This window comes from Macaca nemestrina, chromosome 4 (assembly GCF_043159975.1).
Source record: "Macaca nemestrina isolate mMacNem1 chromosome 4, mMacNem.hap1, whole genome shotgun sequence".
In the NCBI taxonomy this organism is placed as follows: domain Eukaryota; kingdom Metazoa; phylum Chordata; class Mammalia; order Primates; family Cercopithecidae; genus Macaca; species Macaca nemestrina.
In genome coordinates this window covers 188838923-188861536 of record NC_092128.1, presented here as the reverse complement: position 1 = coordinate 188861536, position 22614 = coordinate 188838923, and the positions used below count along the sequence as shown (strand labels likewise).

Sequence of the window (22614 nt, the reverse complement as noted above, 5' to 3'; positions counted from 1 at the left end):
CCTTCCATCCTCCTCTTGCTCTGCCCCAAAGGTGGAGCCTCCCAGGACTTCTTCCTCTGGGCCCTGCAGGATCTCAACTCTCCTTGTGAGCTCCCAGGGGTATTTCAGTACCAAGCCTAGAACCTGGGGCTGGCGTTTGTGGTTGACCTCGGTGGATGTGGCCGGCCCCAGACCACTGAGGCCTGAAAGCCCAGGGTGATGCCTCCTCAGCTCCTCTCTGTCCACAGGTGCAGCATCATCTCCATGTCACCGACGCAGACGCAGATCGGGGGCATGGATGGACAGCTGTAGCCAAGGGCAGCCCTGGTTCTGGCCTGGGACTGGTGGTGATGGGGGTTGGGAGCGGGCACGCACACACACTCCCCCAACCTCCTGTGCCTGCTCCGTTGGCACACATGGCAGGATTTTACTTTGTGGGGAAGATAACCACAGGGAGAGGAGTGAAAACCTTTATTTGGAAAAGTTGGCGACATGGATATGGTTCAGAGAAAAACACAGAAGGAGCAAAACTAACACGAACATAGAAAGGGCGCCTTTGATAACACGTCGAACACGTCACTGTTCTGAGGAAGGAGAGTTTTGCATTGTTTCTAGTAAGACACAGCCCTCTGTGGCACCAAGGGGCTCTCATGTCCAGTCCAGGCCCCAGTCTCTGCGGGAGGGAGGAGCGGATGGGGTTAGCACCTTTAATCTCGAGGGTCTTGAGTGCAGCCAGCGCCCCTGCGAGTACTCGCTGAGGTCGGGGTCAGTGCTGGTCAGCAGCAGCCCCTAGGGCTGTGGGGCCGAGGTCCAGGCCGGTCACCAGCAGGACACTCAGGAGACAGGGCCAAGTCGCCGAGATTTATGTCTACAGCGGCCTTCTGACCTTGGTTTCCCAAAACGAGACAGACTCCAATGGCTGCCTCAAGCTGAGGAGAAAAGCTTGCTTTGACTTTAATTGTAAAGTAACTGTTAGGTGAGGATTGGTGGGAAAAGCCGGCTATGGGGACAAAGGAGAGGGAGGTGTGTGCAGCACGGGTCCCGAGAGGGCGTCTGGCTCAGGCTGGTATGCTGCACAGAGGTGCCTACGGAAGGAGCTGCAGGAGGGAGGGCGGGCAGGAGGGCCCGGGGCGGGGACACCAGGTGACGCCAACTTAGGGCTGAGCCCCAGAGGGCCCTGCACAGGTGACGCCAGCTCAGGGCTGAGCCCCGGCGGGCCCTGCACAAAGCAGGCAGCAGCGTTGTGTCCTGGCTTTCCAAGCTTTTCTTTAAAAAAAAAAAAAATCTAGCGAATCAGGTTGGTCGGGAAAATTCGCATCACATTTTACTGTTTAGTGATGGGTGGGAAGGGGTGGGAGGACAGGGTTTGGGGCCTGCGTGCGGGGCGGCCTAGCCCAGTGCCACCTTCCTGGAGACGGTCTGGTGGAAGACGCCACGCAGCAGGGCCTGGTAGCTGGGGACACGGAACAGGTGGCGCTCGCCGTAGGCCACGTCGTACTCGGCCGTCTTGCCGGTGACCAGGACGCGGATGTGGGGCTCATTCACCTGGCGGCCCACGACCACCACGAAGATCTCGATGCCCGCTCGCTGGGCCTCCTGCACGGCCTTCTCGATGGCCGCGGGCGTGGCGCCCTGTGAGTTGCCATCTGAGAAGAGCAGCAGCCTCTTCTTTGCAGCGCCAGACGAGGCCTCGCGGTAGAAGCGGGTCACATAGCCCAGGGCGTCGTTGACGTCCGTGGCGTCGTTGATAAAGTCCATGGCATCGACAGCACTGGCCAGGGCCGTGTAGTTCTGCAGGAACTGCAGCGATGCCCGCTCTGGCCGCTGCTGGCCTGTGCCGCTGTACTGCACCACAGCCACCCGCACGTCGTGGGCGGGGTCCGTCCTGCCCGCCATGAGGAAGCGCTCGGCCAGGCGCTTGGCGAAGCGCTTGGTGGTGTCAAAGTTGTGGCTGCCCACGCTGGCAGAGCTGTCCAGCAGGATGGTGATGTCAGCGGGGGAGGAGAACGTGACTGCAGAGCGGGGTGGGCAGACGTTAGCATGAGCCGCAGTGGGCCGGCCAGAGGGCGTCCGAGCTCCCCAGAGAGGGCACGGCACGGTGGTGCTCAGCCACCAGAGTGAGCCATGCACCTGCTCTTGTGACCGCCAGGCCCTCCTCCCAGAGCCCCCTCCTCTCAGAGCCCCTGCCCCAGCCACGGTGCCCTCCTCCCCATGTGCCTGGGCCGCTGAGGTACTCACTGGGGCAGGTGTAATCTGGACACTTCTTATCTGTAAAAGAGAAAAACCATGCAGTGTGGGCCCACTGCTCCACCTATAACCCCTAGGAGATGTCCCAGGACCTCCGGCTGAGCACAGGGGTGGCCGTGCCCCTGGAGGTCACAGTGAGCTGGGAGGAGGCCTCTGTCTGGGACAGCCCTGGGCGCCCCGCGTGCACCTACACAGATCTGGGACAGCCCGGGCGCCCCACATGCACCTACACAGACCTGGGACAGCCTGGGCGGCCCGTGCACCTATGCAGATCTGGGACACCCCTGGACGCCCCGTGCACCTACGCAGATCTGGGACAGCCCTGGGCGTACCTATGCAGATCTGGGCGGTGACATTCTTCAGGAAGGCGTCCTCCAGCAGCTCTGCATAGTTCTCCTTGACCAGCGAGAGGCCGGCCCGGCCCTGGGATGGTGCCAGGCCTTGGCAAGAAATGACATTGAGCTGGTCGGAGCCCGGGACGAAGTCAAACACGTCCTTGATGCCCACGGAGACCACCTGTGGGGACAGACAGTGTCGGTGTGGTGCAGCCCACTCTGCCCTCGTCTTTCTGGGGACAAGACCACCCTGGCTGGCGGGGCGCCCTAGGCGGGGCAGGTGCAGCCTGGGGGTGGCCACCCCACCTGGACGCCTGGACTGCAGAGCACGTTGAGTGGCGTGGTGTCCCTCTGGGTATCTGAGCGCCCGTCAGTGATGACTAGAGCGATGCGGTTGTTTGGGCTGGGTGGCAGCAGCTGGTCCCGCGTGTACTGCAGGGCCTCTCCTGTGAAAGTGCCGCCCGCCATCCACTGCAGGTTCTTGATGGCTCTGCACAGGAAGGGGCGGGAGGGGCCGGTCGGGGCCAGGCCTGCCACGGGGCCGAGCCCACCTGGGATGAGGGGTCAGGGCCGATTCGCCGCGGGGCCAGGGGTCGGGACGAGGGGTGGGAGGGCCCTGGCCATTTGTGGGCACTCACTCCTTGAGCTCCTGCACGTTCCGGATGCTGGGGCTGCGCAGGCTCACGTGCTCCTGCATCTGGCTGTGGCTGTACTGCACCACACCTGCGTACGACTGTCCCGGCTCAAACTGTGGGACCGGCGCCGGGGTCAGGACGGGAGCGCTACCCCAGGTCTGCATAAGCCTCCCAGGGATGACTCTGTTGGCTGCGGGTGCCCAGAGGGTGGCACAGCCCCCAGGACCTCAGGACCTGGGTCCCCTGTGACTGGCTCCGGTGCCCAGGGGGTGGCACAGCCCCTGGAACCTGGGTACCCCGCAAACCAATCTTCCTTGGTGGATGACGCCCTCGTAGGTTCTGTCCACGAGGGACAAGCCCACCCCCAGAACTCAGTACCCCAAACTGCTGGCCCTCAAGGAGAGGGGGGCCCCTCCCTCATCTGGGGTGCCTGTGTAGAATGGGCCAGCCTCGCCAGGTGGAGCTGGAGGCCTGGATGGACTGGCGCGTGCTTGGCATCCTCCTCACGAGCAGGGAAGTCACAGGGATGCAGCGACGGCCTCGGGAGGCTGAGGTCTGGCCCTGGCAGGGGCGGCTGGCAAGGCCGGGATGCACCTGCGCTGGGCAAACCCGGGAAGGGCGAGGCCTCACCTTGACCAGCTCGTCCCGGCTCAACCGGTCGATGACCTTGACGACGAAGTCCTTGGCAATCTCGAAGTTCTGCAGGCCGATGCTCTCTGAGCTGTCCAGTACGAAGAGCAGGTCGATGGGGCCGCACTTGCATTCTGCAGGCGGGGGCAGTGTCAGCAGAGCACGCCCCGCCCCTCCACCACCCTGGCCCCGCCCCTCCACCGCCCTGGCCCCTCCCCTCCTCCGCCATGGCCCCTCCCCTCCCCCGCCATGGCCCCTCCTTGGCTGCCACGTCATCGCCTGACACTGGTCCCGCCTGTCTCAGCCCTAGACGAGCCCACCCCCTCCAATGACCCCCCAATGGCCGCTCCACTCGGTGGCTGGTCAGGGCCTGCGTTGCTCAGCCAGGTTGGGCGTGGGGCCTGTGGGCCAGAACGATGGAGCAGGGACCCCCAGCCTGCTCCTGGTTGTTTCAGTTATGGGTGAAAGATGTAGGGGCCCAGCCCAGCACCCGGGACTCTGCTGGCTTGGAGCAGACCCCAGAGGGGTGGACAGGTGCAAGGAGCTGTGGGCAGGGACCAGGGTGCCACGTGCTGTCCTGTGACATGCGTGGGACCCAGGCCTCACTCCCCCACCCCCGGGATCCATTCTCTCAGAAGCCAGAGCACGGGTCTCACCACAGCAAGCTGAGGAGAAGAGAAAGGGTCAGTTAGACCATAGTCAGGGCCCCATCCTGCCCACGTCAGAAAGACTCCTGTTCTCAGGGCAGCCTCCCCCTTTCCCTGGCCTCCCTCCCAGCCTCCCCGCCTCCCCGCCTCCCTGCCTCCCTGGCCGCCCTCCCCACGTGGCAGCTCTGCGCGGCACCGGGGACTCTCAGCCTGCACGGGGACCTGGGGGCCTGGGAGGGCTTTGGAGGTCGGTAGGGGCTGGCTGAAGAGCCTCCTCAAGGATGTACTCAGAGACCCGGGCCCCCAACAGTGGAGAGACCCTTCTAGGAGTGGAACAGGCCAGGCTGGGGCCCTGCTCTCCCTAAGAACGGCTTCTCAGAAATACTCACAGCACATTTTCATGATGATGTCCAAAATCTCGCATTCCTGGGGAGGGAGAGACGAAGGTCCTGAGGCCATGGACAGCCCCTCCCAACGGGGACTGTGGGCTACTGGGTCTCCAGGTCACCCTCCCCAGGGCCCCCACAGGGCTGGGTTTGGGCACGGGGTTCTTTGCAGGTGTGCCCAGCTCTGCCCACTACACCCCTGCTACACGGCTGGACCCCTGATGTGGTCACAGAAACAGCACTGTCATGGGTCTCCTCGTGGCCACCATGGGTCCCCTCATGGTCCTCATGGATACAGGCCCCCCCATGATCCTCACGGGTGCCCCCAGGGCCGTCACGTGTCCCCCCATGATCCTCACGTGTCCCCCCATGGCAGTCACGTGTCCCCCCATGGCCATCACATGTCCCCCCATGATCCTCACGTGTCCCCCCATGGCCGTCACGTGTCCCCCCATGGCCGCCACGTGTCCCCCCATGATCCTCACATGTCCCCACACAGTCATCGCGTGTCTTCATGGCCATCACAGGTCCCCCCATGGCCGTCACAGGTCCCCCCATGATCCTCATGTGTCCCCCCCACGGCTGTCGTGTGTCCCCCCATGATCCACACGTGTCCTCATGGCCTGGCACCAGCTCTTCTCCACAACCCACCCCCCTTGTGAGCAGCGTCTACAGGAGCTCCCACGGACAGGACCCACACCCCAAGGGACGGAGGCTGCAGTGGTTGCCCCCAGCGATGTTCACAGAGCCCCACTTACGTCTGGCCCGGGCGGTCCTGGGTGTCCTGGGGGTCCCTGTCCGAGAAACAGGATAGAGGAGCTCTGAGGGTGAGGTGCCCACTGAGCTTCCTGAGCTGAGACAGGCCCCACCCCCGGGACCCCTACCCCATATCAAGCCCACCCCCCCACCCCCCCTGCCCAGCCCCTCGTCCTCAGTGAGGGTCCTGTGAGGGCAGCTGGGGCTTCGCTCACTGGTGGTCCAGGCGACCATCCCAGGTGGGGCCCACCCTGAGGACCTGCTGTCTCCCTGGGCTCAGCTCTGCTGCCCTGGCCACCACCCCGACCCTGGCCGCCACCAGACCCTGGCGACCGGTGCCTCCCACCCCCAGAGCCTCCCAGATGACGTGCTCCCCCAAATTCCCTCCCGCCGCCTCCCGCTCTCCCAGCCCCTTCCAGCATTCCCCAGCCCCAGCATCAAGCGTCCCAGGCGCAGCCCACCGTGGCCTCACCCAGCCACACCCACCCACCTGGGGTCCCTCGGGGCCCCGGTACCCCTTTGCTCCTTTGACTCCTCGGGGTGCAATGTCGTTGTTCTGGAAGGAAACAGCGTTGTGTCAACGGGCTGTGCACTGTCTGGGCATCTGCGCACTGGCCCCGTCCACAGAACGTCCAGCAGCCGGGGCCCATGAGGCCTCCCACCAGCTGGTCCTGGTCCACTGCCCTTCGAGGGCCAACCCTCTGTGGTTCAGGTGGACTCAGGGCTGGCCCTGCCCCCGTCCACACTTACGTCATCTCCGGGGTCCCCGGCTTCCCCCTCGTCCCCCTTGAGGCCGGGGTAGCCCTTTGTGCCCTGTAGTGATGGGAGAGTGCTTGGTTATCATGGGTTTTATTTTGTTTTTAGGAAGCAGAAAGTTTAAAAGGAAAAAAATAAAGATAAGGGAGGCACTCTTCCCTTCCCCACCACACGCGTTCCCTGGGCTGGAGAAACCGGGTCCTGGGGTGGCCTAGGGAGCCGTGGGGCGGCCTCTGGGGCTGGGCCTGCCCTGTTCACCGAGGGGAGCATCGGTCGGTCACAGGTCCCCCGGTGATCTTCATGTGTCCCCCCCATCGGCACAGCCAGGGGACCCACGGGCCACACCACAGCGGGAGCCTCGCAGGGCCTTGGCCACAAGCCTTGGCTTCTGCTGGAGCTGATGCCGACTGGGGCTGTGGCGGGTGCCCGTGTGTTTGCTCGGGAGCCTGTTTACACATGTGTGTTCACACGTGCGTGTCCCTGTGACAGTGAATGTGTGTGTGCCCACAGCCAGATGGAGGAGGGGGTGTACTCACGTTTATCCCGGGAGGGCCCCTGTTGCCCGGATACCCCTGTCACGGAAAAGCAGGGCGGTGATGCTGGGTTCTGATTGAGAGGGGAGGCTGTGAGGGGGCACTGCGGAAGGGCCTGAGCTGACAGAATCCTGGCCATGGACTTCCTGGGCCAGCCGGCGGTCCTGGGGCCAACCTGCCCACCCAGGAGTACCCAGTCCACTAAAGAGGGTGCTGCAGGCGGCTTGGGGCACGTTCCTGTGGGCTCAGCCTCTGGGCACTTACGGGGAAGCCAGGGAAGCCCTCGGTGCCATTTCCAGGGGGGCCGTCTTCACCCTGGGGGAGCACAGTAGCCGTCACCATGCGAATCAGCCAGGCCTGGGATACCCACTGACCAGCATGGGCCCGGGAGCACTGACCCCACAGAGCCCCTCCCTCCCCTGGGGCCACCCTGCTGGTCCCCGTGGACCCTGGGACCCAGACCTCAGGGCAGGAGGGGCCCTGCCGAGGCAGCCTCTGGCTCAGGTGCTGACTATGGCCAGGAGCCAGTGATGCTGCGAGCGCTCCCGGCCCAGTCAGGGACCCCAGGCAGTTCCACAGTGCAGGGCGGGGGCTCCCCAGGGCCTCTGGCAGCCAGGCCTCGGCCCCAGGGCCCGAGCTGTTGGACACTCACCCTCTCACCCATCAGCCCAGGGTCTCCAGGGGGTCCAGCAGGTCCTGGGGCTCCTCTGGCACCCTGAGGAGGAAGAGGGAGGCGTGAAGGGAGCAGGCCCAGGCGTGGTGACCTTGGAGGGAAGCAGGGCCCTCCTGGGGCCGGGAGAGGTCCCAGCGGGAGCCAGGACACCCAGGACCATGGGGTCCTCAGAGGACGCGGGGCAAGCACCGGGCAGAGAGTGGGTTCTGGACCCTCAGGCCCCTCCTGGGTGGCGGGCGTGGGTGGGGAGCGGGACTCACCTCGGAGCCTGGGGGACCCTCATCGCCTCGGTAGCCTTTAGGTCCGATAGGGCCAGCCTCGCCCTGTAGAGAGATGGATGTGGCACGTTGGACCGCAGCCCTCACCCAGCCCTCAGGCCTGAGCCCCCCCTGACCCTAAGCTGAGGGTCTCGGACCGTGAAGTGTCAGGGCCCCCAGGCTCCGGCCCTGGTCCAATCAGCACAGGGGGCGAGCCAGGCCCACTCTTGGGTCTGATGAAGGGCCTGGGCACGAGTGTTGAAACCTCTTTCAGATGACTTCAGTGGGCGCCTGGCTGGTGCCTTAGGCCCCCATGGAGGGGTGAGGCTACAGGTCCCTGGGCCGCAGACCACCTGCCCCTTCTCCCATCAGAGTGGCCCCAGACTGCCCTCCCTCATGGTCCCCTTTGGGCCTGGCCTGGTCCCCTTAGCCCACCCCCAACCGCAGGACCCGCTGTGGGTTGAGCCTGGACACCACCCTGCCCCCACCTGCACCTGAGGCTGCCTGCTGGACTTCTTGGGTCCCCCACATCTCATGAGGACCCCCTGTGGGGTCTATTTCCAGAGCTGGCTCCAGCCTCCACCCTCGAGGGCCTGCTCCGTGGACGATCCAGTGGTGAGTCCCTGCCCTTCTGGGTCTAGCCCAGGCGCCCAGGCACTTCCCAATGCAGCCAGCTGAGCCAAGAAGGGAGCCGTGTGCACACCTGGCCCTGGTGGGCCCCAGCCATGAGCCTGGTCGGACGCCTGTCCCTGGCCTGTGGTTAGGCTGATGCTTCGTGATGAGGCCTGTCCTGGGGTTCAAATGTTTACAACTTCCCCACTACCAGACTTGGCCCATTCACCAGCCTGACCCGTGGCCTCCACCAGGCAGACGGGCGGCACCTAGTGTATTGCTCTCCCTACCCGACTGTGAGCATCCAGCCCTGGCTGTGAAGCTCCTGCACCCTGCGTGGTCAACACCCCCACAGTGTTAGGACTGCACGCTTGACTGGGGACTTTGCACACAGGCCTCAAGGAGGTCCAGAAGCCCACCAAACTTGGGGTTCACAGGGGTTAGTCTGGTACCCTGAGACCCTGCCTTGGGAACACGAGCAGGGGAGCCAGGAGGGAGGGTGGAAAGGAGGTCTCTGTGCCCTGGGCCAGGTGAGTGGGAGGCAGAAGGCCTGGACCTCACCACACACGGTCAGAGTGTGCCACAGGGAGCAGGAGGCCAGACTCGGCAGCTTCTGCAGAGCGGCTGCAGAGGCAGCTCACTGGGGGCACCTCCCGGGACCAGCCCTGAGGGCCCAACCACTTCTGGTGTCCACACAGGGAGAGGCCCGTGCTGGGCGGGGTGGAGGGGAGCGGTAAGGCTGGCAAGAGCTGAGCAGGGAGGTGCCCAGAGCAGCGAGAGCCCAGGAGGCCAGCTAGGAGCCCAATGTCCCGATGGACAAATGTGGTTCCAAAGCCACCTATCCACATCCCAGGCCCCAAAAGGCCCCAGGGAGGCTCCAGGTGAACAAGTGCCTGCCTCGGCGAGGCAACTGTGAGTCAAGGGTAACGTGGTGCCCTGGTCTCAGGCACTGGGGGAACCTCCTCCAGCACAGCAGCCTAGGGACTGCTCCCAGACCCCAGGCACGGGACCAACCAGCCCCTGTGCAGCCTGCCCCATGACACTGGAGGTCCTGCAGCCGCCTGCTCACAGGACTGCCTCTCTTGTCACAACTCTTTGAAAGTGGCTTTGTTTTTTCTTATAGTGGCTATTAATTATTTTGAAAACTGAACATATAAAACAGACAGGGTGTGGTCAGAATTCTCCGAGCAAGTCCTGGCCTCTGAACGCTTTTCCCACTGAGACTTTCGGCTACCAAGGCCTTGAGCAGCCTCGCAAGCCTGGAACCTGGCCCTGGGCCGTCCCCTCCCCACCACCTGCCACTGGCTGCGTGGCCTCTTCCATGCACTGCGCCCTGCACTTGGCCCTCTCCTGCGGTGACCACACAGGAGGTCAGATCAGCCTCAGGGCTGGAGCCCCGGGAGCTCAAAGAGCAGAGGATCAGAGGCCGAGGCCGTGCACTTCCCCAGGAAGGTGTCGGGAGCCCTTTCTGCCCCTGCCATGAGCCGCACGCAGGACCAGGTGGACGAACGGCCCAGACCTTGCCTGCCAAGCCCTGCTCTGGTCCTAATCTATGACACAGGTGTTTTTAACAGCTGTGTAACACCTGTTGGCACCACAAAAGCACGATTTCACCTCGTGCACAGAAATACAAATGTGACTTGCACTGGGACAGCCTCTCCCATCTCCCTGGGTCTGAGGCCCCGTCTTGCTGGACGTCTGAGACAGCTGCCATGCCTGCTGCCATGCCCGCTGCCATGCCCAGGGTCTGGCCTTATGTGTGGCAGGTGGGCAGCTACGCGCATGGAGCTGTAAGGTTGATTTGTCCACAGAAGCAGACAAGCTCGGGGAGTACAGACTTGCTGTCTCTGGGCGTGACCGTGTGGAGGCCTTCCTGTCCCCGTGGGGCAGGTGAGCTCCAGGAGGATGCAACAGCCCAGCCCAGCCTGCGGGCAACACCACAGTGGATTCACCATCATGGCAGTCATCAGAATGGGGGAAGAGACAGAAAGCCACGCGGCGTGCACAGCGATTCCAGAGGCTCGGAGAAGGGAATTTAGAATGAGATGAGAGTGCATTTTCATCCCGACACCCCGGGATTCTGGAACCTTCCATAGCCTCACACTCCCCAGTTGACCTCCAGGCACAGTCATGCCTGGCCCCTGACCCAGAAAAACAAATGCTGACCAAGCTCCCACAGTGTCTCCTAGGGGCTCCAAAGCCTCTTCCTCACTGCAAGGCACCCTTGCCCCAGACGGGTGCCCGGACAGCGCTTCTCCATCTGGGGCTGAGCGTCTGAGCGTCGGGCCCCCGGGCGCTGGGCCTGCCCTCACCAATCCACACCAGCCCGGCCCATGCTGTGCCTCACCCCTAGGAGCCGGCTCCCATGCAGGGACACCCACGAGATCTACGGGAACACAGACGCCCTCAAATGGAAATGAAGAGACCCCCAGTGCGTGAGCTGCTGGAGCACTTCTACCTCCAAAACCCAAATTGGCCAATGCCCCCCAACCCCACAGGGCCTCCTACCGGGTCTCCAGGGACACCAACGGGGCCTTCTCTTCCCTGATCACCTTGTGGGCCAGCTTCACCCTGAGGAGAGACGAGCAGTGAGTGTGGAGCTGGGCCATCCTTGGGGAGGACAGCTGCCAGGGCACGCTGGGAGCCAGAGCGTGCTATCCAGGTGGTCACTGGGCTGCTCCGGACTTCCCTCCCCACACGGCTCCTTCCTGGCCTCCCCAAGCGTTTCCTCGGCCCACGTGTGTGGCCATCAGCGTGGCTGGCTGTCTTCACTCAGGAGGCCGGCAGCTCTCCTGGGGCCCCAGAGGCGTCCCTGCGTGCATCCCTGCTTCTCCAGTGACCTCTGCAGACCTGGCAGGTGTTTGTAGCCACAGACTTGCAGCCTGCTGGGAAGCCAGAGCTGTGTGGCCGGCCCTTCCTCTGGGCTCTGCCTGGCTGTCAGTCTCATTCCCTGATCTCAGAGGAGTGGGCCTGGAAGGCGGTCTGAGTCACTAAGTCACACAGTCCCTGCTTTGACGTCCCCCCGCCCCTCCACGGGGCTGTGTGCTTCTGGGGAGCTCCCAGGGAGGAGGTCAGAAATCCCCCATGCCCCTTCGGGGAGCCAAACCCCTCGGTGGCGAGACTCTGGCCCTAGCTCAGCTGCCCGGCCCTGCTGGAGCCCCGCCCGACTGTCAGCACACGACAGCTGCATGTCCTGATTGTCGGACGAGGGAGCACCTGGGGGTGCTGCCTCTGAGGCCTGGTGGCTCGGCTGGGCACAGCAGGGCATTCTTCCCCCCTCACTCTGCCTGAGCCCGGCAGGACTGAGACACCCAGAATCTGCCAGCTGCCCCGCCCCGGGCCCAGTACAGTCACAGGGACAGAGAAGGGCCCTGTGCTTCTGCACCCTGAGGCTGGGCTGTGGGGTGGCCCTAGTGAGGCCCACGACCATGGAGCTGAAGGTGGGGGGTGGCCTCTGGGGCCGCCAGAATCTCTGCTTTGGGGTGAGGTTTCTATGTCAAGACTTCCCAGGCAGGTGCCCCGCTGGCCTAGCTTCCCATCTGGGGTTCTGACCCAACTTCCTCATGCTGGGAATTTTAACAAAGGAAAATTGTTCCAAAGAAGAACGCAGCTCGGAGGCAGAAATGTGGATGCCGCCTGGTGGGAAAGTGGGCACCGGGCCCACGGGCAACGCCTTCACACGAAACAGGTCCCAGCATCAGGCACATGGCTGGGCGCCGGCTTCAGGGGCTGCCCTCCCTGACGGCATGTGAATGGGCTGGCCAGGTCGAGGGGCGACAGGGGCTTCATGGCATGTCCTGTGGCTCCGGAGGCCTGAACCAGCCCCAGCATCTGCCTGCCCCTTCCTGGGGTGGGTCCCAGGTCCAGGAACTGTGACTCACAGGGTCTCCTCTTGGTCCCCGCGTGCCTGGGGTCCCCCGTGGTCCTCTCTCTCCAGGGCCGCCCTGAGTGGACAGACACAGAGGGTGAAGCCTCAGCTGCTGGAACTCACGCCCAGCTGGGGTGGGGCTTGAGGCCTGGCCTGGGCCGACTCCCCCAGCAGGACCCCTGGGAGGTGCCATCCCTCCACCTCATGGCCCACAGTTCCAGAGGCCGGAATCTCCTGGTTGCCCAGGTCCCACCCGTTCCGAGCCTATGGGAAGAGGCGTCCTGGACGTGTGGGTGAAGAAACCCACTTGTCTGGGGCAGGGGGCCGTGACTCTCAGTGCTGGGAGTACCGGACTGGGCCACAGAGGCCACGTCCACAGTTACACAGTGAGGCGAACAGTGCAAGCCAACAGCGCAGGCCGCCCCTGCCCCACTCACCCGCTCCCCGGGGGCACCGTCAGGTCCTGGGTTCCCCTGCGATGAAGAGAAACAGACGCCGGCGTTAGTCTGGTGGACACCCTGTATTTGGTCTCAGGGATGTGGAGCAGACCCCGAGCAAAGAGGATCGGAGGCTGAGGCCGTGCACTTCCCCAGGAAGGTGTCCGGAGCCCTCACTCACCTCGTCACCCGCCTCTCCTTTCTCTCCGGGAGGACCAGGCTCTCCTGGCTCGCCCTGTGGGGAACAAGGGTAGAATGGTCACTCCATCTCCTTGCCTTCCCTGGGCCCATGCCCGGCATCTGTGGGGCCTGTGCACCTCCTCACCTCGTCTCCAGGTGGTCCCGAGCTCCCTGGTCTCCCCGCCTCCCCGTCAGCTCCAGGCTCACCCTGGGGAAGACCGGGGGGTCACACACACTCACAGGGGTGTGCACCAGGGGTGCAGCCGCCAGAGGCCACGTCCAGGGCCCGCCTCACCGAAACCAGGCCCTCCCTCTGACCAACACCTGAGAGCCCAGATCCCCCAGCACCCTCAGCCATCCACAACCCTGCACAAAAACCTCCTGGAATGCTCCAACCTTGTTCCCTATGAGGCCCAGCCAAGGGCCATCTTGTCTGAGGGGCAGGACTCGGTTCCCATTAGAGAAGGCACAGCTTTGCCAGGCTGGCAAATTGGCAAACTCAAATCTAGGGCCTGGAGGGCAATCTGGGAACTCAAAGATGAGATTTGGAAACCGTCTGCTGGGTTCTAGGAGCTCGTCCGGGAACATTTGGGGTGGGGTCAGCATTCGCCCTTGTCTTCCCCAGCACTTCCAGTTTCAACAAAGAAACTCCAGAGAAAACACCAGCCACGGCAGACTCAGCTTTAAGTCAGACTAAAAAGCTCCTTCTCCCGCCTTGCGCTCCCGCCTTGCACTCCTGCCCTCCCGCAGCACTCCTGCTGCCCGCCCGCCCTCCCACCTGCTTGGCGCCCTCAGTGCCACCTGGCCCATTCTCAGTTCTGAGAGCCATTCTGGGCGGCGGCTCACAGGCTGGGAGTGACGCGGTGCGGTCCCATTTGTGCAGAGCGAGCAGCAGGTGCGGGGAACAGAATGGCGGAGGCCTGAAGGCCCTTGGGCTGCAGGGAAGGCTCCGGGCGGGAGCGCAACGGCAGCTATTCCCACGCTGGGCCCTGTGCCCGCCACTCCCCTGCCTGCCTCCAGCCTCCACCAGCTCCTCCCCTCTGAGGCCGCATGGGTGGCCGACCTGCTCGGACCAGGACTTGCTTCCAGGAGCGGTTTCCGATTCAGCATTTGGCCAATCGTGAAGGCCCTGGCCCTCCAGGGGCCGCGAGTCACTCACCTTTTCTCCTTTCAGTCCAAAGGCGCCGGGGTCTCCCTTGGGTCCGGGGGGTCCTTGAATACCCTGGAGAGAGGAGGGCAGCATGACCACCAGCAGAGGCCACCGCGGCCTTTGGCAGCAGCCCCAGGCCGCCCAGACGAAGTCAAAACTGAGTCCACACGTGGTGCTGCTTACAGCGCTAGTTTTAAAATGCCAGTGAGAGGAAGTGACTTACGTCAAACCCGGGCGAGCCCTTGCAGCCTGGCAGGCCTGGGTATCCCATCTCCCCCTGGAAAGAGGAAGAAAAGCAGAAAATCTGAAGGCCAAGTGGGTAAACCAAGGCCTATCACCTGTCAGACTTTGCGCTCTCCGTGCCCTCCCTGGAAAGCCCCACCTAGCAGACAGCCCCCTGGGGTCACCTTCACACCATCCACCCCACCCCTCCCCGTCCCTCCCACCGGGGTCACCTCACCCCTCCCTCCCCACCCCTCCCCTGCTCACCTTCACACCGTCCACCCCACTCCTCCCCGTCCCTCCCGCCGGGGTCACCTCACCCTATCCCTCCCCGTCCCTCCCCACCCCTCCCCGCCCCTCCCCACCCCTCCCCGTCCCGCCCCTGGTCACCTTCACACCGTCCACCCCACTCCTCCCCGTCCCTCCCGCCGGGGTCATCTCACTCCGTCCCTCCCCGTCCCTCCCCACCCCTACCCTGGTCACTTTCACACCATCCACCCCACTCCTCCGTCCCTCCCGCTGGGGTCACCTCACCCCGTCCCTCCCCACCCCTCCCCGTCCCTCCCCTGGTCACCTTCACACTGTCCACCCCATCCATCCCCTGGTCACCTTCACGCCGTCCACTCCGTCTCTCCCCATCCCTCCCTGTCCCTCCTTGTCCCTCCCTGTTCCTCCCGAGGTCACCTTCACGCTGTCCACTCCATCCCTTCCCATTCCTCCCCATCCCTCCCCATCCCTACCCATCCTTCCCCTGGTCACCTTCATGCTGTCCAACTCATCTCTTACTGTCCCTCCTACCAGGGTCAGCTTCACTCCATCCCTCCCCATCCTTCCCGACCCTCCTCGTCCCTCCCTGTCCCTCCTCGTCCCTCCCTGTCCCTCCTTGTCCCTCCCCATCCCTTCTCATCCCTCCCAGTCCTTCCTCGTCCATCCCCATCCCTCGTCATTCCTTCCCCGGGTAACCTTCGCGCCATCCACTCCGTCCCTCCCATCCCTCCTCATCCCTCCCCTGGTCACCTTCATGTCGTCCACCCCATCCCTCCCCGGTTACCTCCCCGTCCCTCCTCATCCCTCCCCGTCCACCCCATCCGTCCCCAGTCACCTTCACGCCGTCCACCCCGTCGATGCCACGCTTGCCCTTCTCTCCCTGTGAGGCGGGAAAACGAAGGCAGGGGTCAGATGCAGGTCAGACATGCTGCCGTGGGGGCAGAACTCCCCACTCCCAGCAGCCCACACTCACCTTGTAGCCCTTGGGTCCCCTGGAGCCCTGCGGAGACAGGAAGAGGATGTGAGGGGGTGTTTGGGGTGGGGAGGGCAGAGCAACCTTGGCTTAGGCCCACACAAGGCAGGGGCTCCAGTGCCCCCAACCCAAGGGGGCAACGTCACTGCTGAGAATCATGGGGTCTGACAGTGATGGGGAGGGGTCACTCTGCAGAGGGTAACCGCCGTGGGACCCCCCACTCTGCAGAGGGTAACCGCCCATGGGACCCCCACTCTGCAGAGGGTAGCCGCCCGTGGGACCCCCGCTCCAGAGAAAGTAACCGCCGTGGGACCCCCATGGGACCCCCACTCTGCAGAGGGTAACCGCCGTGGGACCCCCACTCTGCAGAGGGTAACCGCTGTGGGACCCCCCACTCTGCAGAGGGTAGCCGCCCGTGGGACCCCCGCTCCAGAGAAAGTAACCGCTGTGGGACCCCCGTGGGACCCCCACTCTGCAGAGGGTAACCGCCGTGGGACCCCGCTCTGCAGAGGGTAGCTGCCCATGGGACCCCGCTCTGGGGTGGGGTGAAAGTGACACAAGTGCCCCTGCTGGGTGCCCGGGTGGCTGTCCTTGTCCTTCCAGATGGAGGGGACGGGGAGGGGCGGTGGAGCGGGTCTGCCAGGCATGTGGTCTCCTGTCAGGGACGCTGTCCTCATCCCCGGGGACACCCTCGTCCAGGATGGCACATCTGCGCCTGGAGGGACCAGCTCCGAGGTCGAGCCTCACTCACCTTCTCCCCACGGCTCCCTTTTTCTCCCTACACGCCCCGTGGAAGAAGAGGAAGAGAAGGCTTGTTAGTGCCGCGCAGGGCTGAGGGCACCGCCGGGCTCGGGCGAGGAAAGCTGGGGCACGTACCTTCATCCCCTGGTACCCAACAGGTCCGAGGTCCCCGGGTCTTCCCTGGAACACAGGAGGAAGCGGTGAGACACCCCTGGAGGGGCAGGGGCAGGGACCAGTCCCACCCTGCCCCACACCCCTCCCTCCAGCCCAGGCCTGGTGAACCCGAGAGAGCCGCCCTGCTGCACGGGGCCCACAGTGCCGAGGGTCTCCAAGGTGGAGCTGGGGGAGGGAGGTCTATGGATAGGATTTGGGCCAAGGAGCCACAGCAGAGGCCCCAGATGGTGCCGGCCTGAGCACTCTGGGCCACCTCCCCACCCAGCCCCTCCCTGGCAGATGGGCTCAGGGGCTGCCCGGGGGGCTGTGTGGAAGGAGGGCTGGGCTGTGGCCCCTCCAGGCCTGCTCCCACCCATAAGGAACAGGCAGAGTGACTTTGGCACTCAGAACCCAGACACTCTTCCAGAAGTTTCCGAGGCCTAGTCGTTCCCCGCCTCCAGCTTCTTAGGGCCCCCACCCCACAGTCAGGCACTCACAGGATCTCCGGCTTCTCCCTTCTCTCCCGGGAGCCCTGGCTTGCCTCGTTCTCCCTGGAACATAAAACAGGTCAAGGTTGGGGGCAGTCCCGTTTCTTTCTAAAAAGCTGGCTCACAAAACAGGTTTTTAAAAACACACTTCGTCCAGTCTTCAGGGATCACAGGGCTTTAAAGCACCTTCCCCATCACTCCTGGTCAGCCTGGGTCTGGGAGCTCCACCCCGCACGCCAGCTCCCCGCACTCCCTGCCTCCGTTCCTGCTGACCCCCAGGCACGGGCGGGACGGATGTGCAGCACAGAAGCCCCCCAGGCCCACGGCTCGACCCCCAGGATATGGCCATGGCCTGCAGCTGCTGGGTTTGATGATTATTAGGAGAAGCCAGAAATCTGAAGCCCATGAGCAGCCTCGTGGCAAGCTGCAATTATCAGCAGCTAATTCTAACGTTTAAGGTCATCCTGTGTGAGCCACACACGACTGGGGGCCCCACGTTCTCACCCTCCGACCCCCAGAAAGGTCCTTCTGAGCAGAGTGCGGCTGAGGGCAGGGCAGACAGAGACACCCTCAGAAGCCCCCAATGCCCCCAGGGCAGCCCACACCCTGCACGGGCCAGAACCTGCCTGCTGGACCCTCCTGGTGGACTTGGGTGCCCAGGAGGCTTTGGTCCCGCCACCCCCACTCCCAGGCCCCAAGTTGCAGGGACACCCCACAACACACGAGGAGCAGGAGTGACCACTCACCTCGAAGCCAGGGTCGCCCCGGAGCCCCGGAGGTCCTCTTGCAGGCTGCAAGGCAGAGGGGACGGTCAGCCCGGACCCCAGACTCAGGTTCTCAGGGTGCAGGGCGCAGGGTCAGGGGTGGGGGGCCACACTCACCTGGCATTCGAAGGAGCAGCACTGTGGGGGGGAAGGCGTGGAGACGAGTCAGTGGGAAAGGCACAGACACATGGCCGGGACACCCAGGGTGACATGTGACCCAGGCACATGGGCAGACGGACACACGGGTGGACACACAGGCGGACACACGTCCCAGGCACACGGGCAGACATGCAGGGGGACACACATGCCAGACATGCAGGGGGACACACGTCCCGGGCACACGGGCAGACACATGGGCAGGCACGCAGGGGACATGTGTCCCGGGCACATGGGTGGCTGTGCATAGGGACACGCATCCTGAACACCAGGTGGACGCGTGGGTGGACATGTGCGGACTGGTGGCTGGGGGTTAGCGGGGAGGGCTCTTACCACTTGCTCTACGTTATTTTTCTGAAAAGAGAAATGGAAGTGTAGAATTACTTTCCACCTGGGGCCACCGTGGGCCTCCCCATCTCCCGGGCAGGGGCCTCACGATCATGTCCACGATGGTGTCGATGGTCTGGCTGATGACCTCCTCCGCGTCGCGGCTCTGGCCCCAGTCAGCCGCCGTGAAGTTGCGCCGGTACGTGTGGTCCGTGGCGATGATGCTCAGACGCGGCTCCTGGGGGCAGTGTTCAGGGCGGGCTGAGCAGGGCTGGGACCCCTGACGGCCGGGCCGCTTCCCACAGGGCCAGAGCGGGGGCTGGGGCGCTCCAGGCTCCTCAGCAGGAGGGGCTGGCCTCTCAGGGGCAAGGGTGGCCGGCTGGAGTCCCCACACCCTCCTGAGGACCAAAAGATGGTCCCAGCTGCCGAGGGCCTTGCAGCCGCCACTCCATGAGGTTGGGGGCATCTGCGGGGCAGGCGGTGCCTACCAGGTGGTCGGGCGTGATGGCCACTGAGAAGACTTTGACGCCCAGGTGCTTGGCCTCGTTCACTGCGTCCTCCAGCCCCCCGCATGGCTCCTTGTAGCCCTCCAGGGGGTGCCCGTCGGTCACCACAATCAGGTACTTGTTCTCCTTTAGGTGGGAGCCCCTGGACAGGAGAGGGCAGCATGAGACCCCGAGACTAGGTGGGGGAACTGGAGGGAGACCCAAGCCCATCTGGGAGGTGCAGGTCCCTGTCTCATTGCGAGAAGCTGTTTCTCTTTGCTGATCCTGGCTGTACCGTGAGGATTACTAAAAAGAACCTCACCGTGGGGACTAATGCTCTGTGGCTCTCATTTCTCTAAACTGCTTTGGAAAATTCACGCCCTCCCAGGAGAGGCACCCATGACCCCAAAGGAGGCTTGGTTCCTGCGGTGCCCTGGGGCACAAAGTCCCCTGGCCAGTGAGTGGAGGCTGAAAGGGGCAGGGAGGGTTCCCTCCGAGATGCCTGCCTCGTCTACCCACAAGCTGCCTCAACTGAAGGCTGCTGTGTCACTACGGCTTTTGCAGGAAATGGGTGTGATGAGCAAACAACAGGGCGATCCCAGAGTGCCCCAAATCAAACCCCCCAAAGGGAAGGTGAGAGCAGACGGAAGGAGGGCAGCGTCACAGGGCAGTGGAGCGGGCTGCTGGGGACACTGAGCATGTCGGCCAGCAGGGCGAGCTCATTAGGAGGAGTCATATCTGTCTGTGGCTTCCACGGCGGGGCCACACTCTGACATGCACGGCCACGTCCCCCACGCACCCCCTGCAGAGAGCAGACAACTTCCTGGCGACTCCCAGTCCCCCAGGTCCCAGCTTGGCACCAACTCTGGCGGGAGGTGGGCACAACCACTGGAAAGTGAGTGTCTGGCCCACGCCGGCCGTGTGGGCCTCTGAGACCGACCTCGGGAGAGGCTCCCCCAGTACCGCTCGATGGACAGGGCAGCCCCGGGACCCCCACTGTGATCCTGAGGCCTCGGGAAGGGCTGGGCGTGGGGAGGCCACGTTCCCCTCCAGACACTCTGGGGCTTGCAGCCCCTCTCTCCCCACATCTGGACACTGGGATGAGAGGAAACCCCTCAGTCCAGAAAAATCCCCGAGAAAGCAAACGAAACTCAGCGCGTGCTTCAGGTCTGATGAGAGTCAGTTTCAGTGATCCTGGCCCAGCTCGGTGTTGATGCTGTGGGGAAAACCAGCCCTGTCTCTCTGCCTCTCAGTCTCTCTGCCTCTGTTTCTGGTCTCTCTGTCTCTGTCTGTCCCTGTCTCTCTGTCTGTCTCTGCCCTTCTCTCTCTGTCTCTCTGCCTCTGTCTTTTTCTATCAGTCTCTGTCTCTCTCTGTTTCCCTCTCTCTCTCTCTATCTCTGTCCCTGTCTGTTTCTGTCTCTCTGTCTCTGTTTCTGTCTCTCTCTATCTCTGTCTCTCTGTCTCTGTCTGCCTGTCTCTATTCCCATCTCTGTCCCTCTGTCTCTGTCTCTCTCTGTCTCTGTCTCTGTCTCTGTCTCTGTCTCTCTCTGTCTCTGTCTCTCTCTGTCTCTGTCTCTCTCTGCCTCTCTGTCTCTGTCTCTGTCTGTCTCTGTCTCTTTCCTGCCCACAAAGTGGTCAGGGAGGCCATACAGCCTCCAAGAGAACAGGGAGGCTGCAGCTGAAGCCGCACAGGGACCCCAGGCCAACCCCGGCCCAGGCTGGGTACCACGTGTGAGAGCTGCCTGGGCAGGAGGCCACTCACCCCACGAGGAGCTGCTCCAGCCCCTTCTTGATGGCACAGTCAGTGTAGGTGCCCTTCCCAAAATACTTGATGGCGTCCACTCTGCTTTTGAGCGTGTCGCGGTCACCGGGCATGCGCGTGAGGCCTTGGATGATCTCCACGTCGTCGCTGTAGTGCAGTGCACCCGCGTTCCACACCAGGTTTCGGTCACAGCGGTAGTACCTGCCAGGAACAGGCACGGCAGGCGTCAGGCGGGCGGCCCCTGGCACCATCACTGCCCATCCCAGGGCGCGACGTCACCCGGATGGACGGGCTGCTCCACCCTGGCCGAGGCTGACACACAGCTGGACTTCCCCGTGGCCCTGAGGCTGGCCCTCCTGGAGGGCTGTGTGGGCGGGTGTGGCCAGCAGGTGACCTGCGCTCCGATACCCCGGCCTCAGACCAGGAGCCCTGAGCGTGTGGCCCTGCTGGGGTGGGGTCCTCGGGCCTGCAGTGGGGCAGCATGACTGTGGGGGAAGGAGGCACCCAGGGGGGTCTGAGCACCTGGGCCCGAGGCTCTCAGGGGTCTGCTCTGCCCCAGCCTGAGGTGGGCTCGCGTCTGCCCCACCCGCCCTCCCGCCCATTCAGCAGAGTGACCGCAGCTCCTGCAGGAATGCCAGCGGCAATGTGGGGACGACTCCGCCCCATTTCACAGGTGGGAAACTGAGTCATGGGGAGCCTGAGTAAAGGCAACAAGGGCGACTCAGGGGACGCTGGGCCACATGGCCGCCCCTCCCTGGTGCCATCCACAGCCAGACCCCCCAACACACTGCCTCACGGGCCTGGCCACGTCCACTAAGCTCAGGGTTTCTAATCCCAATGGCTCCCGCTGGGCACGGTGGGGGTTGGCAGGTACACGGTGCTGTTACCGCAGCCTCTGACTGTGCCCCTTCTGGTGGCGGGAGGCTCAGGCCTAGCGGCCAGTCAGCAGGATCAGGGAAGACTGGGGGGTCCTTTGCCAGCTGAGCTGTGTCCCCATTGCCAGGGCCCGTCTCAGTGGGGGAGCCCCCATTCTACATGCCCCACCCCCACGGCCCTGTGGACCCACGGGACGGACCCCTCCCTCCCCCCCGGTGTGTCCTCAGCCACACGCACAGATGGAGGAATGCGGAGCAGAGTGTGCCGGGTCCCAAGCCCAGAACCAAGCCTGGGGGCCCTGGGGCTGCAGAGCGACGCCCCTCCCGGCCCCTGAGTCAGGGAGCTTCAGAACGTGGAATCCAGGACCCAGGTAGAGGTTCTCATGGCCCACAGAACGAACCAGGGCCCGGGTGGTTAGTGAGGGGCTGCTGGGCACCCGGCAGGACTGCGTGGCTGAGCCCTCTTGGTCAGCCTGCGGGAGACTCTCTTCCCTATGTCTCAGCCTCACTGTCACCTGGGACGGGTGCCACCCCCACGAGCAGGGGCTCAAACCGGCTCACTCTGGAGGGCGCCGGGAGGGGCTCTGGCCAGGGCAACGCGCGCCCTTCTTAGAGGGGAGGTTGAGGCCATCGCGCCCGTGGTCCCCTGGGCCCCCACCCCACCCTCCAAGAAGCCCAGAAGCACCGGAGGAAGGTCACGGGGCGTCCCTCCTACCTGTCCCTCAGGTTGTCGATGAAACGCTTGGTGAAGGACTTGACCTTGTCCACGAGGGCCCCGTAGGGCTTCAGCCTCAGGGCCACACTCTCCGAGGTGTCCAGCACAAAGAACAGGTCCACGGGGCAGTCTGGCCGAAGACGGAGGAGAGGGGCCTTCGCGCTCTCGCCCCGTTCCCCGAGTCTCTGCTGGGCCTGCCCTCCCCGCCAGCCCAGCGCCTGCAGCAGAGCCCGGGGCCTGGAGGGGCTCTCCCGGGAAAAGGCCGCAGGACGTCCCTCATCCCTCGGTGGCGACGGTGGGGAGGGGGTGGAGTGAGAGACCCCAAACCCCTCCTGTGCCCCGAGGGGAGTCAGAACCCTTCACAGCCTCCCCCGAAGGGCAGGGCGTCCCTGGCATGGGACTGGACAAATGAGACCTCACGTGAAGGTTTCTCGCTGGATTCAGAACCAGCAGCGGCACGACTTAGTCTAGAACGGGGGCCGTGCGTCTGGACTCACTGCCAGGTGAGGGGTCAAACGGATTCACGGCTCGACGGCGTTCACGGAGCGCTGAGACAGCCCCGCACCAGCTCCCCCTCTCCCGGGAGCCCCTCCCGAGCTGCCTGC

The 22614-nt window shown here is 64.1% G+C and overlaps 1 protein-coding gene across 1 annotated transcript in view; it reads right to left on the bottom strand.

Annotated features, from left to right (window-relative positions):
* Positions 1-435: 435 nt before the first annotated feature.
* The window catches only part of LOC105472484 (collagen type VI alpha 1 chain), a 22589-nt gene continuing 410 nt past the window's right edge, over positions 436-22614 (bottom strand). The window contains exons 2-35 of the mRNA XM_011725749.2: positions 22010-22139; positions 20420-20620; positions 18661-18820; positions 18282-18410; positions 18179-18199; positions 17807-17827; positions 17672-17716; positions 16935-16988; positions 16420-16464; positions 16295-16321; positions 15544-15570; positions 15406-15450; positions 14305-14358; positions 14091-14153; positions 13077-13139; positions 12933-12986; positions 12752-12787; positions 12328-12390; positions 10955-11017; positions 7838-7900; positions 7557-7619; positions 7169-7219; positions 6908-6943; positions 6366-6428; positions 6106-6171; positions 5618-5653; positions 4863-4899; positions 4483-4491; positions 3827-3960; positions 3200-3309; positions 2868-3051; positions 2559-2742; positions 2218-2247; positions 436-1991 (exon numbers count right to left, since the gene is read on the bottom strand). Of these exons, the coding sequence (XP_011724051.2) occupies positions 1369-1991; positions 2218-2247; positions 2559-2742; positions 2868-3051; positions 3200-3309; positions 3827-3960; positions 4483-4491; positions 4863-4899; positions 5618-5653; positions 6106-6171; positions 6366-6428; positions 6908-6943; positions 7169-7219; positions 7557-7619; positions 7838-7900; positions 10955-11017; positions 12328-12390; positions 12752-12787; positions 12933-12986; positions 13077-13139; positions 14091-14153; positions 14305-14358; positions 15406-15450; positions 15544-15570; positions 16295-16321; positions 16420-16464; positions 16935-16988; positions 17672-17716; positions 17807-17827; positions 18179-18199; positions 18282-18410; positions 18661-18820; positions 20420-20620; positions 22010-22139 (2990 nt within the window). The 3' untranslated portion in view covers positions 436-1368. The remainder of the gene's footprint in view (positions 1992-2217; positions 2248-2558; positions 2743-2867; positions 3052-3199; positions 3310-3826; positions 3961-4482; positions 4492-4862; positions 4900-5617; positions 5654-6105; positions 6172-6365; positions 6429-6907; positions 6944-7168; positions 7220-7556; positions 7620-7837; positions 7901-10954; positions 11018-12327; positions 12391-12751; positions 12788-12932; positions 12987-13076; positions 13140-14090; positions 14154-14304; positions 14359-15405; positions 15451-15543; positions 15571-16294; positions 16322-16419; positions 16465-16934; positions 16989-17671; positions 17717-17806; positions 17828-18178; positions 18200-18281; positions 18411-18660; positions 18821-20419; positions 20621-22009; positions 22140-22614) is intronic.